The sequence below is a fragment of the Ptychodera flava genome, chromosome 14 (assembly GCF_041260155.1).
Source record: "Ptychodera flava strain L36383 chromosome 14, AS_Pfla_20210202, whole genome shotgun sequence".
Classification (NCBI taxonomy): domain Eukaryota; kingdom Metazoa; phylum Hemichordata; class Enteropneusta; family Ptychoderidae; genus Ptychodera; species Ptychodera flava.
In genome coordinates this window covers 13,408,620-13,424,458 of record NC_091941.1, presented here as the reverse complement: position 1 = coordinate 13,424,458, position 15,839 = coordinate 13,408,620, and the positions used below count along the sequence as shown (strand labels likewise).

Below are 15,839 nucleotides of genomic sequence, written 5' to 3'. Positions count from 1 at the left end.
GTCAAATCAGATATATATCCCTAATTAAGAAAGTTCATTAAATATGCAAATTAGCAACTATCTTTCATGTCACCCCTTAATGGTTCCCACTGCTGATATATCTTGGTGTGATCAACATTTGTAGCAAATCTCATCAAATTGTGTGCAGTTGTTATTAATGTATATCCGTTTTTTCTAAAATCATTAATTATGCAAATGAGCAAAAAGTATGCAAGCCACACCCACTAAAAACTAATCAGTTCTTGCCATTTGCTAACTTAATCTATGTACCAGATTTGATTCTGATCTGATCAGCCGTTTTTGAGATATCGGACCAACAGACAGACAGACAGACAGACAGACACATAGACAGACAGACAGACAGACAGACAGACATCGCTGCGACATATGCTCACGTGTGTGAACACGTGAGCAAATGAAACACAACGTATTAAGGCAATACACTTGACAACTGCTAGATTTGGGGCTTGTTGAAATAAGTGATTTATTCAGATGTGCAAGTTAGTGCAAAAGAAAGCATAAAATAACGGCTCGTTGTGACACTGATTAGTATGCTGTAGGGGATGTATAAACTATTCCCATGGTAAAAGGACGTATAAATAACAGTATTGTAATGTTATGCTTTATGAAGATAACATTCTTGTCCAACCAAAAGATAATTTTTACATGTCTATGCACCCTCTGGTGTTCCATAAACTCATATTTTGTCTTCTGAAAGGTTAAGTTGTCAAAATAAGAAAAACAGCAATTCTTTTCAGGGTTATGCACTTGGAACCATCATAGACAGAAACCTGTGTACTGTCTATGGAGCCATCTAGTCACTTTGAATGTTTTTGTCTTCCTGTCAACTTACTTTGTTATTGCCTTGGGGGACTCTGTCTGATTAGCAGTGGTTGCTGATTGAGTGACAGATGAAACTGTTCTCTGGGTAAATGATACAGAGGACGAAGAACATTTCAATAATTTTTGTTCTCTACCTTATTTCTTTGGTACTGAAATATACCACAATGCATCTCACCTATTGTTTTCTCTTTTGCTGCATCCACGGGTATTTGTACCTATTATGGGTACGATCATGTATTGGTCAAGTCAACCTGACGTTGTCATTTTGTGCATTTAATTGTCAGTTCCCCCAGAAATGCAAAAGAAAGGATCACAGAAACATTGGTATTTCTGTGATTGTGTGGAAAACGTAATATTCATAGGACTGAAAGCAATCACACGTCACATATGTGTGAAAGTAATCATATGTCAGTAGCAAAAATGATACCACCATTCTCAGCATAAAAAATATTGATTATCCAATTTATGTGACATAATCAAATGTGGGTGTCTAAGATGACATGAGATCGCCAGAAGGGTGGTCAACTTCCACACGCCAAGTTTTGACAGTTCAGGGTGAGAAGAGAAAAAGAAAAAGAAAACTACAAACTCACCTTTCTTTCTTTCTTTCTATATTGACTTAGGGCCACACACAGTTTGTTTTCTCTTGAGAGTAAGGGAAATAATGAACAGTCAGATCCCTCCAGTGATTTTGTTGTGTCAACTCTAGTGCATTATTGTCCATGATTCCTGCATTGTCCAGTGGCGTCTTGAGGCAGCAGTGGCTTGTTAGGTTGTCTTTGTAGACAGTCTTTGATGTCCGGGTACAGACAAACAAATATATACAGTATTACGAGATCCCAGACAAAGGATAAAATACACCAACATCTATATTACAAGCTGGACAAGTGGCACTTGTTGTTACAGACTTTCCTGAGACAAACAGGTATTATATCAACAGTTATTTCAAGCCCTACAGATTGCCGGAGGTTACTGTCAAATGAATAGATGAACTCCCAATAAAGATTTTCCATGTTATCCCAACTTCACCTCAACCAGATCTCATTATTACTTTGAAAAAAATTTCCACAATAGAACTGTTTTGTCAGTGGTTAAAGCAAAGTGACTGCAATAGTGAAATTAGTTTTCCCAAGCTTCTTCCAAACTTTTTAAGCAAACACTTTTGTGGCAGCTTATGGTCAACATAGTAGTGTCCTAGTATAGAGTGCAATTATGCTCACTTGTATTTCTCTTTCTTTGGCAAGTAAGGTGGTCCGGAGAGCGATACTATGCAATAGAAACAGACCCACCCACCTGAACTGACCACATACCAGTTTTAGAGGGAGCCCTCTGTTGGTGTGGACCTTGTCAACTCAAATGTCTCCCGCATGCCTTTTGTATAAGACGGGGCTAATTGCTGTTAAAATGACTAGCACGGCTATAAAACCTTTCCTGCCCTCATACTTCAAACTCTGCACTTCCGCAGTGTTACTGTTTTGAATGATTGGCCGTAAATTATCCTTCCTCTCATTTCCTGTTTGACTTTAGATATTATTAAAAATTGATGTTTTCCCAGGTGTGTATAATGTCTATATTTTATCGATGGTAATCCCTATCACTCAGTCCATGCCGGCACTTCAGATATCAATATTCAATTACCAAAGGACAATATTTACTCTTGCTGTCATTATTACAAATGTAAATTAGAGTTATGCAACCCATATTGAGGGAAAGTCTTTGGATACAGCAATCATGTATCATGTTATTGTACTGGCACTGTAAAGATACTTTTACGTATCGTGATATATTTTGACTACACTGCAAAGTTAGACCAAGGGAAGGTTATCTGGCAGTCTTTGACAAATAGCCTTCCATCTGGAACAAAATTGATCATTGCAACCATATCCTATTCTGAGTGGAGAGGAAATTGCTCTAAAAGTACCAGTCTGTCAAAGTTAATAAAGTTCAATACAGCCGTGTTGGTCTCTGACAGCTGATCATTTGCATGGTGATTTTATTTTCTGGTGAATGTCCCTGTACGGAATTGGCGCTTTTACTGACATCAGGGGTTTCATGTCTTACAGTGAAGGCCATGAAATTTTATTGACTCGGTCAATTTTAATGGACAGGCTAAGGCATAGGCCCCAAGTATTTCGTACAATTAGCGGATTAGGTAAGGTTGAGAGGAATATAGTGAGGAAAGGTTTTAGTTTTTTAACCGACGTGTTTTACAAAGGAGTAATTCATCATTTGATCACTGAGTAAACCACACACAGAGAAAAAATGTAGGAGACAGAGAGATGTAAGATAGACCAGCTGAAGTTGATGGATTGCGGTGAAGTGTAAAACCAACAACTACGGATTCCTGCTGTCTCTGTGAATTTATTCGCCAGATAAAAGTCGCCTAAATCCATGCAAGTGACCGCGTCACTGAAATGGAACCGATACAGTGTGTTTATGTTCTTTCAAACACCTGATGCCACTGCCTTTATCACACACATCACTTCAAAAAAAAAGACCAGTGAATGAGAAAGGAAGGACTGTGATAAAAGTACCTGATGATATTTCAGAGGGTGTCATAAGTGACACTTACGGTGTAAGAAAGGCTTAGATTTTGATAAAGAGGCCACGTGTCCAGTCTTCCTAAGTAGTGCACTTGAAAAACATGAGATGTGCATACATGACAGTGTGTGAAGTCTTATCTCAGAAAGTTGTCAAGAAATCTAAAGAACCATGGGAAATTAAATGGCATTAGCAAGTTCCCTTTTAACTTTTCCTTTCATTGTAGAGTTTCAGGAGATACATATTAATGTAACAATGAGAGCCCTTGAAAGCCGGTGATGAATCATTGATAGTCTTCTTATAAATACCTGGATTTTTCAGTCTTCTTGATAAGATGGAAAAACTGCTTGGTAAAGAAAAGTGACATCGCGTCCAGTGTGAAATGCGGTCAGATCCAGTCTCCCATGGCAACAAACCAACTCAGTCATGAATAATAAATGAAAAGAACTGTCAAATGCAAACAAATTATTTATCAAAAAATTTCATAGTTTGAAGGAAGACATGAAAAACTCATCAAGGTATATGTTTTATCATTAATCTTTTATCAAGATGATTTTCATGCTGGACTTCTGCACCAATCCTCGCATACCATATTATAGATAACAGATATTATCTTTAAAAATCCCACACGCTGGTTGAATTTTTTTTTTACTTATATAGGACGTTAAAATGAGTATTTGAACAGCCTACAAGATAAAAATTATGAATGCCAGTATGAGTTTAATGCTTATGCTCCTGCTGCTCAATATCATATGAGATAAAGCCAGTATTTCAATGCCAACTCTTGGCTTTTACTATCAATGTCTACAACATGGACCCTACATGGCACGTCCCTGTAATAAATTTTGAAGTAACTGAACCTTCTGTTTTTTGAAGATTCGACATAGTCATATCAGGGCTAACTCAAAAGTGGTAATTTAAACAGCAGTGCTGTAGTCAAGATTCCCCAGCAATTTTCAGCCAATCACCAGCACCTATATTACTAATCAAATAGTGAAATTCATATCAGCTGTTGGAAGTGCTGTCAAAGTGTTATTTTGTTCGGGGTTTTCATATCATCCATCTTAAATCCTTCAGATAAAAATAGATATGAATTCCTTTTAGAAAGTCCATCAATCATTAGTTTCAGATTACATTATGTTAAGAATCTTAATTTACCAATCGCACATGAACCCATATCTATCAACAGCAAACGCATCCTTTGAGAGCAGTTATTAATGGGTTCTTATTGTTTCTGGAACAATTAATTACCACAGAAGAGAGGACATAAGTTTTTTCAGACCTGCTTGCTGACAGGACATGTAGTCTTAGGTGGAGTGATATTGAGGTCTGTAGTGACACACACAAAATATTAGCTCATTAAAATTGAATATGTCAGAAAGTGAACTGTGTGAAGATTTGTAAAATTAAAATTTCTCATCAGTGAAGATGGAGATGTAGAAGAAAAATACGAATGGTCATGAACATTTTTAATCCTGCATCATTGTAACTTTTAGCAATTTCAAAAGCCCTGTGCTTTGAAGTGGTGTAGCCTTATTTTGATCATCGTCCCAAGGGACGCTATGTACACACATTTTAAGACAGTGTCACCAGAGCCAAGAATGTCACCATCAATTTCCCAGAAACTTGTAAGATACCCCACTCATTCACACATCTGTTTGCACTTATAAATGGCTCAATGTCCATCATGTAAACACTGAATGTAAATACTAAAAAATAGGAGAAAATCAAATAAAAATGCCCAACTTTTATGCATACTCAATACTTCCAGGGTAAAATGACTCCCTTTCAGATGACTGTTTTAATGGAATGATCGATACATAGAATTTAGAAAGAACCATTTTGACATAATGAAAGCCTTATTTATTATGGCACATGTTCATATTCCTCAAACTTCAGTGTCATGTCAGTGCATTGTAGAACCTCTTTTTGATCTGTATTTTTAAAGTATATTCACCCAATCCATATAACTTGGCAGTTGGTTCTGTCTAGGACATTTTAAAGGTCATTAACTTGAACTTTCCGGACAGAGCAGTTTGATCATCAATGACTTTGGAACTTTTGTTGAAATCACAACCACCATGTGATTGCCTCAATGCTTATACTCATCTCTGCAGCTGTAGTATATTATAGGTGCTAAAATGTACTTCATGGATGGACTGCCTTCTTTGCAGGAAAAAGTTCCAAGTATAGAGGCAAAAATCAAATCTTCCCTCAAGTTGTACAAACTCAACCACCACACACTTTCTGTCAATCAAATTCTTTCATCACTTTCAGCATTATTGTGAATAATTGGTTTAATAGTAACAATCATAAAGTTTGCATTGTTTACCAAAATTACAGTGGCTAATGAGTTTTTATTCCACACATCAAAAATCTCAGTACAAGCATTCAAGAAAACTGTTGCAGTAATATCTTTCATAAAGTATTTATGTGCAAGTTATATGAACATCAGGTTTTCTCTTTGATACAGCGCCCCCAAGAGTTCAAACTTTTTACAGTGAGATTCGAGCAGCCCTCAGTGCGGTTTCAGTCCAGGCAGTGTTCGCATACAACCTTGAAGTTGAGAGGAAGCATGTCGTTGATTACCTTTTTCAATGGCCATTTTGTTCAGGTAGCAACGAAATTGACACTTCAAGTGGCCTGCCTTCATCAAAATGCAAATGAAGCCACATTGTTTTCAGAGACAGCACAAATGAATGTTAGGTGATTAGGTGTCAACTGAATGAACCTTCAAGTATCGTTAAGTTGTTTACTTGGCTGTTTTGCTTTGTTAGTCACGGCAACTGTCAATTCAATTTGATATTGCACTTTCCCTCCAAATCCATCATGTCATGATGCATTGTCTCCTTGCCATGGCTACCTTGTTTACTGAAGAGGAATAAAGGATGAAAAGTGACTCCGATAATGAAGCACATCTCCTCCTATTATATTTGCCTTGTCAGCACCAGGCAAAGTAAACACAGAGTTGTATTTCTGTGTCATGGTTTTCTCAGCTACTATTGTTTCTCAGTTCAGAATCAATCCCAATTTCCTCCTACTCTGCCGGAGGTTTTTGTCTTTGCCCATTAACTAGATTATTCATTCATTAGCAAAATAGCTGTCAATTTAAGCTTTTCAGTCGGCCTAAATCAATAGCCAATCAGCGGGCGCTGACAATTATGCACATTCCACTAATGTACTTTGTACTTGAGGGAAATAAACAGATATTTGATTTTTCCATTTGTGAACAGTTTATTTCTGGATTGCCTTTTTCTCCGCGCAATCACCCAGGGTATCATTATGCCAGGTTGTGTTGACTGACGATACAGTATCATTCGGAGCCAAATGAGGTATTTCAAAGTAGCTGGCGGCAGTGCCTCTCTCTGATTGGTCGAGAAGCTGCCATTGATCACAGACTTTGTCATATTTATGGTGATAGTGAGTGTGATAGTGTGTCAATGTTTCTTTATACATCAAAGTCCCATGGATTAGTTCACGGTTGCACCTGTGGTATCATTTTTTTATTTTTGGGAGCTATTCCGGATGATCTGGGCAAACATTTATGAGACTGATGACTTAGGAAAGTTGGATGAACCATGATCAAAGGGTAGGTAACCACAGCGTTATTAGAGCCTTCACTCATTCAGGAAACCCTGTGTACTTAAACTCAGCATGAGTTCGGTCCTTAACCTAGTTTACTGATTGTGTATTGTTTTGTTTAGAATTTTCTTTCTTTGAATGCCAACAAAGGGCAACAGCAGTCGGTTTCATCAGCTTTGAACAGGCAAAACGAATATGTTAAAGGCTACTTTTTTGTAGTCATTCATCGGTTTTGATTGACAGCTGTACCGATGTTTTGGAACTCTCGTATGCCTTCCGGTGAAGTGTACCCTAATATATATTGTCAAAAGCGGGGCAGTCAGTATTGTTTTTGTTCACTGCACCTCAGTGTTGATGTTCAGTTGCTCACCATATAACTGGTGATTGTTACTATAAACCGTCTGGTCGGGGTACATTGACACATGTCATTGGAAATTGAATGTCACACTACTGCCTCAGCTATGTACACTAGACAAATTACCTGTCAGAGCGGCAAGTCCTGATCTCCGCGACGTCTGTCGCCAAGAAAGAGCCAGAATGATGTTTTTTCTGCGACTTTCTCCTCTCTCGGGAGAAAAACTCCGGCTTGCACTCTCCTTCCCTCTGATCCTAACAGGTACATCAAGTGTCAACTCCAAAGTGCAGCTTACCAAGCCATCACTGCGCTCAAAGAAATTACTTTTAAAAATTTACAGAAGTGAAATGCAATTTACTGCCTTGTCTCTAGAGAGGACCTGTTTCTATACCGCGTAACAAGAAGATAGAATTGGTACATTAAAAGCTGTCAGTTGCATTCTTGTAGTCGATCTGCAGCTTTTTAAGATCTGTTGAATGCTGTGAGACAATCAGATATTTGCCAAAGCAACAGTGTCAATTCGTGTGTTGGTAATATATCCCTCTCTCCATCAAAACTCGGAAATCAAGTTCTGTCTCTTGACTGTCTGTATGCAAAGATGGTTCATTGTTGCTGCTTACTCCTCAAAGTCTCTCAGCGATCGATTTTTCAATTTGTTTGATATGTGCTCCTTTTTTCCCTTCATCTATGAAATGGCTTCGATGTTGAACTGCCAGTTTCTAAGTCCAGTGCCACTCAGCATGTAACAGCATAAGCAGTTTCTGCGTTGATTAAATATAAGCTAATGAACTAAATCAGTGCACTGTGCCTCACATCATTCATCTTGTTAGCCAAAAAACAAACTCCTTGATTTGCCTGCAGACTGTATGTCTGCTGAATGTTGAGGTTGCCTGATCAAAGTGAAGTTTTCATTCCGCGTGAGTATGCATCTGCCAAACAGAGGGAGTGAAAATGAATGCAGGAATGGAGAGTGTTTGAAATTGGACAAAACAGTAAAAGTGGATATCTACTCAATGCTGAAGTTGCTTGATGAAACTTAGTATGTTTTATTGCACTGGAGAACTCATCTGCTTTGTAAAGGGAATAAAAGGAACGTTGGAGAAAAGAATTTTTGAAATTTGACAGAAAAGTAAAAGTTGGGTGTCTGCGTAATGCTGAGGTAGCCCAATGATTGTTACATTTTTATTGCACCTTTTTGCACACATACGAGAGAGGAAAGTGGTATAGGAGGTGAGAATTTTCAAAATTCAACAAAGCAGTAAGAGTAGGGTTTTGAATAAGAGTGTCTCTGTTGTTGTGGCAGCTTGTCTGTATTATTTTGTTCTAGTAGGCTCGATTAGCCAATTTTCATCAGGGCTAATGAAAAGCCCCCAATTTGACTCGTGAATGGCTAAGCATTGTTAATCAGTTTGTTATCGGTAGGGATCCTACCAGTCCCATACAATGTATGTCCACCTTTGTATTGGAGGGGGGGACAACAAAACACTATTACACACCACACACAGTTGGCTTTGTTGCACCAGATCGACTGTTGGTTGGACGTAAATCCAGTTCAGCCATCCACTTTGTCATGAGAAGGCAAGTGAATTGGTGTGTCAGGCAAGCCGGGAGTGAAAATCAGCCCTCACAATTTTCAGTGAAGTGTTGGACTGTACTCTTTCCAGCTACTTGATTATCAGATACTACAGCCCAGTGATGTCAGCACATGACCCTACCAGGTGCAGTAACCCTCTCCCTTTCTTTTCTCACAAGTTACTCAATTTTTTCAAAACTTTAACACGGCATATTCACCGATTTTAACAAATCTCAGAATTTTTTTGAGAATTAATCCATCAGAGAAATGTGATAACATCTTAATACCATGAAAACTGGTGTGCTCAGCTGAAACGTCCAACATGATCAAGTTGAGTTTACTTGCACAGCCTTTGTGTACAATGATGCATCAGTATTTGCTGTGGATCTACAGACTACTTTCAGTGGGCATTTCCTGTACATACAGATGCATGGTCAGAAACTTGGCATCAGCATTGTGTTTATTTTTTGCTTGACGTTGTCTCATCAACCGGTACTCTTGGTCTCAGTATGTGCCTGCCCATTGCTGTACCTGAGTGGACCACCTGAGGTCCTTCTTTTGTCTGCTTGTTGGTGATTGGCAGCTCAGACTGTTCTTATGGATGTATACAGACCAAATATTTTCTCCTGTATGTTATTGTGATGGGAAATTCTGCAGGCGGTGCAATGGGTGGAGTGTTTGTGTGTTTGAAAATAGTATTTTGTTGCCTGCTATCATGCTTTATCAACATCAGTTCAATCCAAAGAAAGGGGGAGATAGGTAGACATGGTTGTATCTTACAGTACGTGTAAATACCACTGCTCATCCTTCAATGCCAAAAGGTGTGCACTTCCTGTTTTCGCACGTTTCCATTGAATTTACAGACTCTAGGATCATTGAATCTGAAAATGTGTAAACAGGATGAGTAATACATTGTGGGCAACCAGCAACAATCACACTTCACCCCCAAAAAAAGAGAGGTACCTAAGATTAAACACCAAGCACAATTACAACCACTTAAAGATTTCACCCGGTGAGATTACAGCCACAGTGACTGAATGTCTATGAGGGAATCAAGAAAGAATTATGTATGGTACAGGGCTGAAGGTGTATTACCTCTTAATTCTTGAAAAGGCTCATACATACAGTGTTGATAAATGACCGAGAACATTGTCATGCCCTGAGCAGCATTTTGAAGAGGGATAATACTGAAGGAAAAAGCTAACCTGTACAGAGCTAAAACACTCCAAATCTCTGTTTATGTTGAACATGTCTGTTCTCTGGATGTACAGGTGTAATCAGAATATAAATTATTATCTCTTCATTAATTAAATCTGCATAGTACTTGTAATTTAAAATATTTTCTATTCATATTATACATTTTACCAATGTGTGCAATTCTATAACACTTTTTTTTTGTCAGCAAAGTTGACAGAACAGTGTTACAAAATTTCACACAACATAATAATCCAAATCTGATCCCTCACAATGCAAATCTGAAGTATTCTTTAGAAACCTACATGCTGAGCATTACATGTCGTCAGTTTGTATTACACCTTGTCTCTCATCATATAGCCTGAAACGTATGTGAAAGTAGTGACGTGATTTCTCTTCCTCCCCTCCCACTTCAGGACTGATCTGGATGAGGTCAGAGGAAATTGCATGTTAATTCTAATGAGAAAATAACAAGAGGCCCGTAGGATGTCGTGCCACTTTTTGAGAACAAATAATCCATTTGGCGTCTCTTTGTCTGTTTGCATTGCACAGTTTGAAATGCAACATCAAGGAGAGCATTTCCTCCTTGCCAAAGTTTCAATGTTGGATGATTGACAGTGTAGCTTTCTCATCAACACATCTGCCTTCCCCCATTACCACCTATCTTTAATTGTGTCATCATACATGCATAGTTTCTGTTTTTAAAGAAAAAGGAAACCTATTTGCTGTGCAAGTGTTCTCTGTGTCTCTTCTTTTCACCCCTGCTGCGAACTGGGGAAATGGAATGAGACATGGAGACGACATCGTTTATTCCCCGACATCTTCAGAAATAGCCTAGGAAATGCAAAATAGATGAAACAATTTCTTGGATGTAGCCGTTTCAACCATCTTCAGACACCGTTTAACTGACTTGCCCGCCCACTCAGATAACTCAGTTTCCATGGTTGGAAGTGATAGCAGATTTAATTTCAAAACCCTCAACGAATGCAGAGTCATCTTTCATTTGCATGTTATGGAATTTGGTGTTGATTACATTTCGGATGATTTCCATCTATAATGAAACCAGCTATGAGATGAAATAGGTTATTTATAGTGCTTAGATTATTTCCTATTGAAGATGTACCCTAGTCGTGCACAATACACACACTGTTTTTCTCTGAAGACTAGTCAAGTAAAAAATGCTGTACATCTTTGTAAAAACTGTCTACCGATGAGGATAAGTGCTCCATACTGTGCTGCTATGTACAATTTGAATAATTTTACAAGTTGTTACCGTGTGCGTTATAAGTCATAATACATCATATTTTTATACATTACATCAGTAAAATAATTTTCATATTTATATTTATGTGTATTTTTTTTTTGTCTCTCAGGGCTGCACAGAAACTGAATTTAACATCAAAGAAGAAAAAGAAACAGACATTTTCTGCAGATCCTCCCAATCCAGAGCCACCAATCTTCCCAACAAACTTCAGTGATATAATCCTGAAGAATCCACCAGGAGCACCACCATGTCTTCTGAGAAGTGGCCGGAGAGAAAACCCAGGCATGGGAAAGGTAAGGCCTCCACTAGACAACAATCTGTGGTGAAACAAAGAGTTTAATCAGCCTTGACGGCTAATGTCTCCCACTTTTTCTCCAGACCAAAGAGAGTGGTGTTTTCCGGATGCTTTTAGTGCAGATGTACTGTGTGCTCCTGCTCATCTAGCAATACTATCATTATGTCAGTATCACAGGCCACTCGTAGACATGTTTCTTGTCAAGTGAGGCCTACCTGGCTACTTAAATGAGAACAAACAGGTAGAAATCTAGCCCTTCTCTAACATGCAATTCCTAATCAAATTAGAGCATAAATTTTAATGCAAAGAATGAAAGCAAGGTTTTCTTTATGCTTTGTGAGAATTCACCCTACAAACAGGTGTAATGGAGAGATATTATAGCCAATGTGACACTGTAATATTTGTAGACTAGCCCCCATAAAGAAATCAGTTTCTCCTGATTGACAGTTTATCAAATCCCTACGTCAGTTACAATATGCTTGTTACATTGAATTCAGTAATTCAGTCACCATGTGAGAATTAATTTCACATTCATGCTTAAAGCAGATTTACCTGATGTACAGTAGTAGCAAAGATTATTTACTGCCAAAGGTTTAATTTCATATGTATTCCATCATAATCTCTCAAAAAAATTTAAAAATGGAATGCCGTTCTCCAATAGCGATTACAAGTCTCACAAATATTCATGTTTAAGAAGATGAGGTGTCCAGTTGTTTGACATTGACTTATATTCTATGATGAGCATTTGGATCATCGTAATTTAAAAAGGAATTTTTTTTATGCAAGGGAATATGTACTGTACATGAGAGAGAAAGCAAGTTTTTGCCATCCAGGTGACTATAACTGTCCCTGCCAAAGTCCAAATCATCCATCTGGAAATTATCCAATCCCGGCTCCATTAAAACTTAATGGTAATATTTTTCCATATATGAAAAACCCCTCAGGCAGCATTGATTATTATTAGCATATTGGATTTTTAGTTGTCCAGAAAAAGCATATTCTGATCGCTGAATTCCAAAATGATTTGACTGATGACCATGAGTTTCAAATGAGATGTACATGAAATTATTAAATGCCATTTATTGAGAGTTTCATTTTCACGTCTCCGTTGCACTTCTCGGTAGATGAGAAAATTTTTTAAAAGCACAGTGGGTAGATTTTAATGAGGAAAACCAAACTCTGATCCATGAGAAGTGTACTGGCTCTGAAAGTGCATCGCAAATTGTGTAGATTAACATTCCAATGTCACCTTATCCATTTTCAAGACAATGGCTTTTGTCAAATCCAACATTTGAAAGAGCAGCTACTGAATTACACTGTGGGTTAAGAAGGAAAGTTATCCACTTAGGACTGGTATCATGTCTTAAACTGGACCACGATGACGCAGATGAAAATGTAAATTTGTATAGTCATCACTCTAAAACAATAGTTTTGTGAGAATGTTGGGTCTTTACGCAGGGAAATGAGCATTGCCAGACACAGAGTCAGTGAAGGATTAACATACTGTGTAAAATGGACACAGCAACCATTACCATTGTGGTCTGAATTGCAGGTCTGTTCTAATTCAAATAATCAGACTTAACTGACTTTTCTAGTATTTGATCGCATGGGACAAAGACCCCAGCCCCAATCCGTTGTCTTGTTACTCAACTTCCATCCCACAAAAGTGGTATTTAGCGCGCCACTTTAGAAAACAAAACAGGGTGTTTTGCAGCATAACTTGAACAAATTAGCTTTCAGAAAGTTCAAACTGCTTTTTACCCGTCATGAAATGTCACTTGCAGTGCAGCAATTGTGCAGTCACAAAAAAAAGTAAGGGTTGGAGTATCTGGAGAGTCCTGAACAGCCCGCCAGAGTGTTGTCAGTCTATTTAACTGTTGAAAAGTTGTAGGGTAACACTTTTCACAAATACAGAATGTTACTAATACCTTGAGACTAGTCCCTGATGTGACACTCATGTTGAACACAATAGAATGATACAGCTCATTTGTACATTTAGGGTCTATGGAGACCTACTGTATCACCAACTCACAATAGCATACTCTGCTCTATACTTTACTTATACCTGTATATTATTATTGGGGAAGAAAGTTGAATTTAATGGGATCTTCCATGCTTCAAAGAGAAATAAAAAAAACACAGAGAAAGACATGTAAGAGTATAAGAACAAGATGTGTAATAGGACCCTGATTACTTGACCTTTTATAGTTAGTGAAATACTTAGTATTGGGAAAATACAGATTGCTGTGGCTGGGAAAGTGCATTTCAGGGGGGTGGGGGGTAGTCTGAATGCTGATGCAACCCCATTCTTGTTTTGTGAATATGTAAATACAGCTGTGTAAAGTTCCGATTGACAAGAAAATGATTGAGCATTAGCTTAGATGCAGCGTTGATAGCCTATGTTTCAGGCACTTAAAGCTGCTCAAGTGCGGGCTTTAGCTCTGGGAATAAGGGTTTAATGATCAGCGAGATGAGGCCTTTGTCCACAGTGTCTTTCACTGGCACACTGCTTTGTGGCCACCAATTGCCTCCATCAGCATGTGTATTTTCCACAGTCCTGCACATCCACCTCGATCTGTATGCAAGGCCTGCAGGATAAGTTCTCCACTTTTCTGTTCAGGCAGGGAAGCAGAATCGCTAGTTTGAGTGACACCTTTCTTCTTTAATCCAGCTGCTTGGAGACGCGTCTTTTGTGACAGTCTCGCAGTCTGTTGGGCCTGAAGAAATCACCACTGCCAACCTGTCTTTTGAATCTTTTTTTCCCCTTCTCAATGCAGATTCCATCTATTGGATACAGCGGCCTCTGTGTATACCTATTCCATAGCTGTATATGTGATGTTATGCTGATTGAATTCCTTTTTTTTCCAATCACCTGGTCCACTTTTGATTGATTGTATATAGGGAGACTGCCTGTCAGAGATGTTCAAAGAGCACAACGGCTGGCTAATGAAGTATTGGAAACAATGTATCAAAGCCAAAAAGTGAGATTAATGGCTTTTTAAATGTCTGCGCTGAAAAGGAAATGAATTTGTCAGTTGCACTGGCAGAAGGGTGGTAAGTCCTAGCCAGAGGGCTAAACTTTTCAAGAAAAAAACACACCAACAAGTGCAGCGTACCATAATGGGACTGTCATTGACTCCCATTCAGATTAGTAGCCCTCCCAATTCCTCCCCTAAAGCTTGATTCCTTTATTGTATCTTTACAGGTTCTCCGCCTTTGCATGCTCCACTGAAAACTCAGATTAGGCTTGTCTCTCTCTCTATCTCTCCACCTTCCCTTCCCCCCCCCCCCAACTGCATTATTCACTTTGCTGTCCTCCACTCATTTTCTGTGGCACAGTCTATTAGAGTTGAGAACTCAACTTTATTGGTTCCTCCAAACACCGATATGTGTCAAAATATACTCTAGCTGCCATGCCAATTTAAAACCTTTATTCAAAATCAATTGTATCATTTGTAAAGGCTGAAATAAAGGCATCTGCGATAGGAAAACAAAAATCCTTAGCATCTCTTTTTAGTGTGCTATTTTGGTCATGCCAAAAATACACCCCTGGAAGCCTTGAATCAACAAATTATAATGGTACACAGCATACCCTTTTCTCTCTGTGATGTTATTTTTGAGTTTACATTTTTCCAGATATTATCAGTGAATAACTTTCCCATAGCCTTATGAAGGTACCTTGTTTTGTTCAGAGTTTCAAGGCGCATTGGCTATTGCTTGTGACCAGCTTATTACTCCATTGTCACAGATAGAAGCATCAACAACTACACTCCGAAACAAATATAGACAGGTTCAAGAGCTGTTGTCCCCTGAAAATGGGAATGTTTATTTTACCTGTCTGCGGCAGGAGTATGGTGGGTGGGTGAGAAAAAAATTTCTACCCATCAGTGATTAGGAAAAGTCCATGACCCTCATTAGTATTGGAAAAACAATCTTGGATTAACATCCCTTTTCAGCTAGACTATGGTAGTTGAAAGGTGAAAATCAGAACTTTAATTAACATAATGAAGATAACTGCATTGAAAACCACGGGAAGAAAATGAGCTGTGATGTCAAACACAATGCAACCAGTAAAATTTCAATGAGTTTAAATGGCTGAAATATCAATAAAAAGCAGCGTTAGGGTCAGATTTATTCATTAAAACTGAAGGTAAAAACCTGATTGTGAAAAGCTCCTATTTGCTGTATTAAT

General features: G+C 38.3%; 1 protein-coding gene across 1 annotated transcript in view; it reads left to right on the top strand.

Moving 5' to 3' along the window:
• Positions 1–15,839, top strand: part of LOC139150594 (uncharacterized) — a 195,065-nt gene that overhangs the window by 136,897 nt on the left and 42,329 nt on the right. Inside the window, 1 exon segment of the mRNA XM_070723031.1 lies at positions 11,462–11,645. Coding sequence (XP_070579132.1) covers positions 11,462–11,645 — 184 coding nt within the window.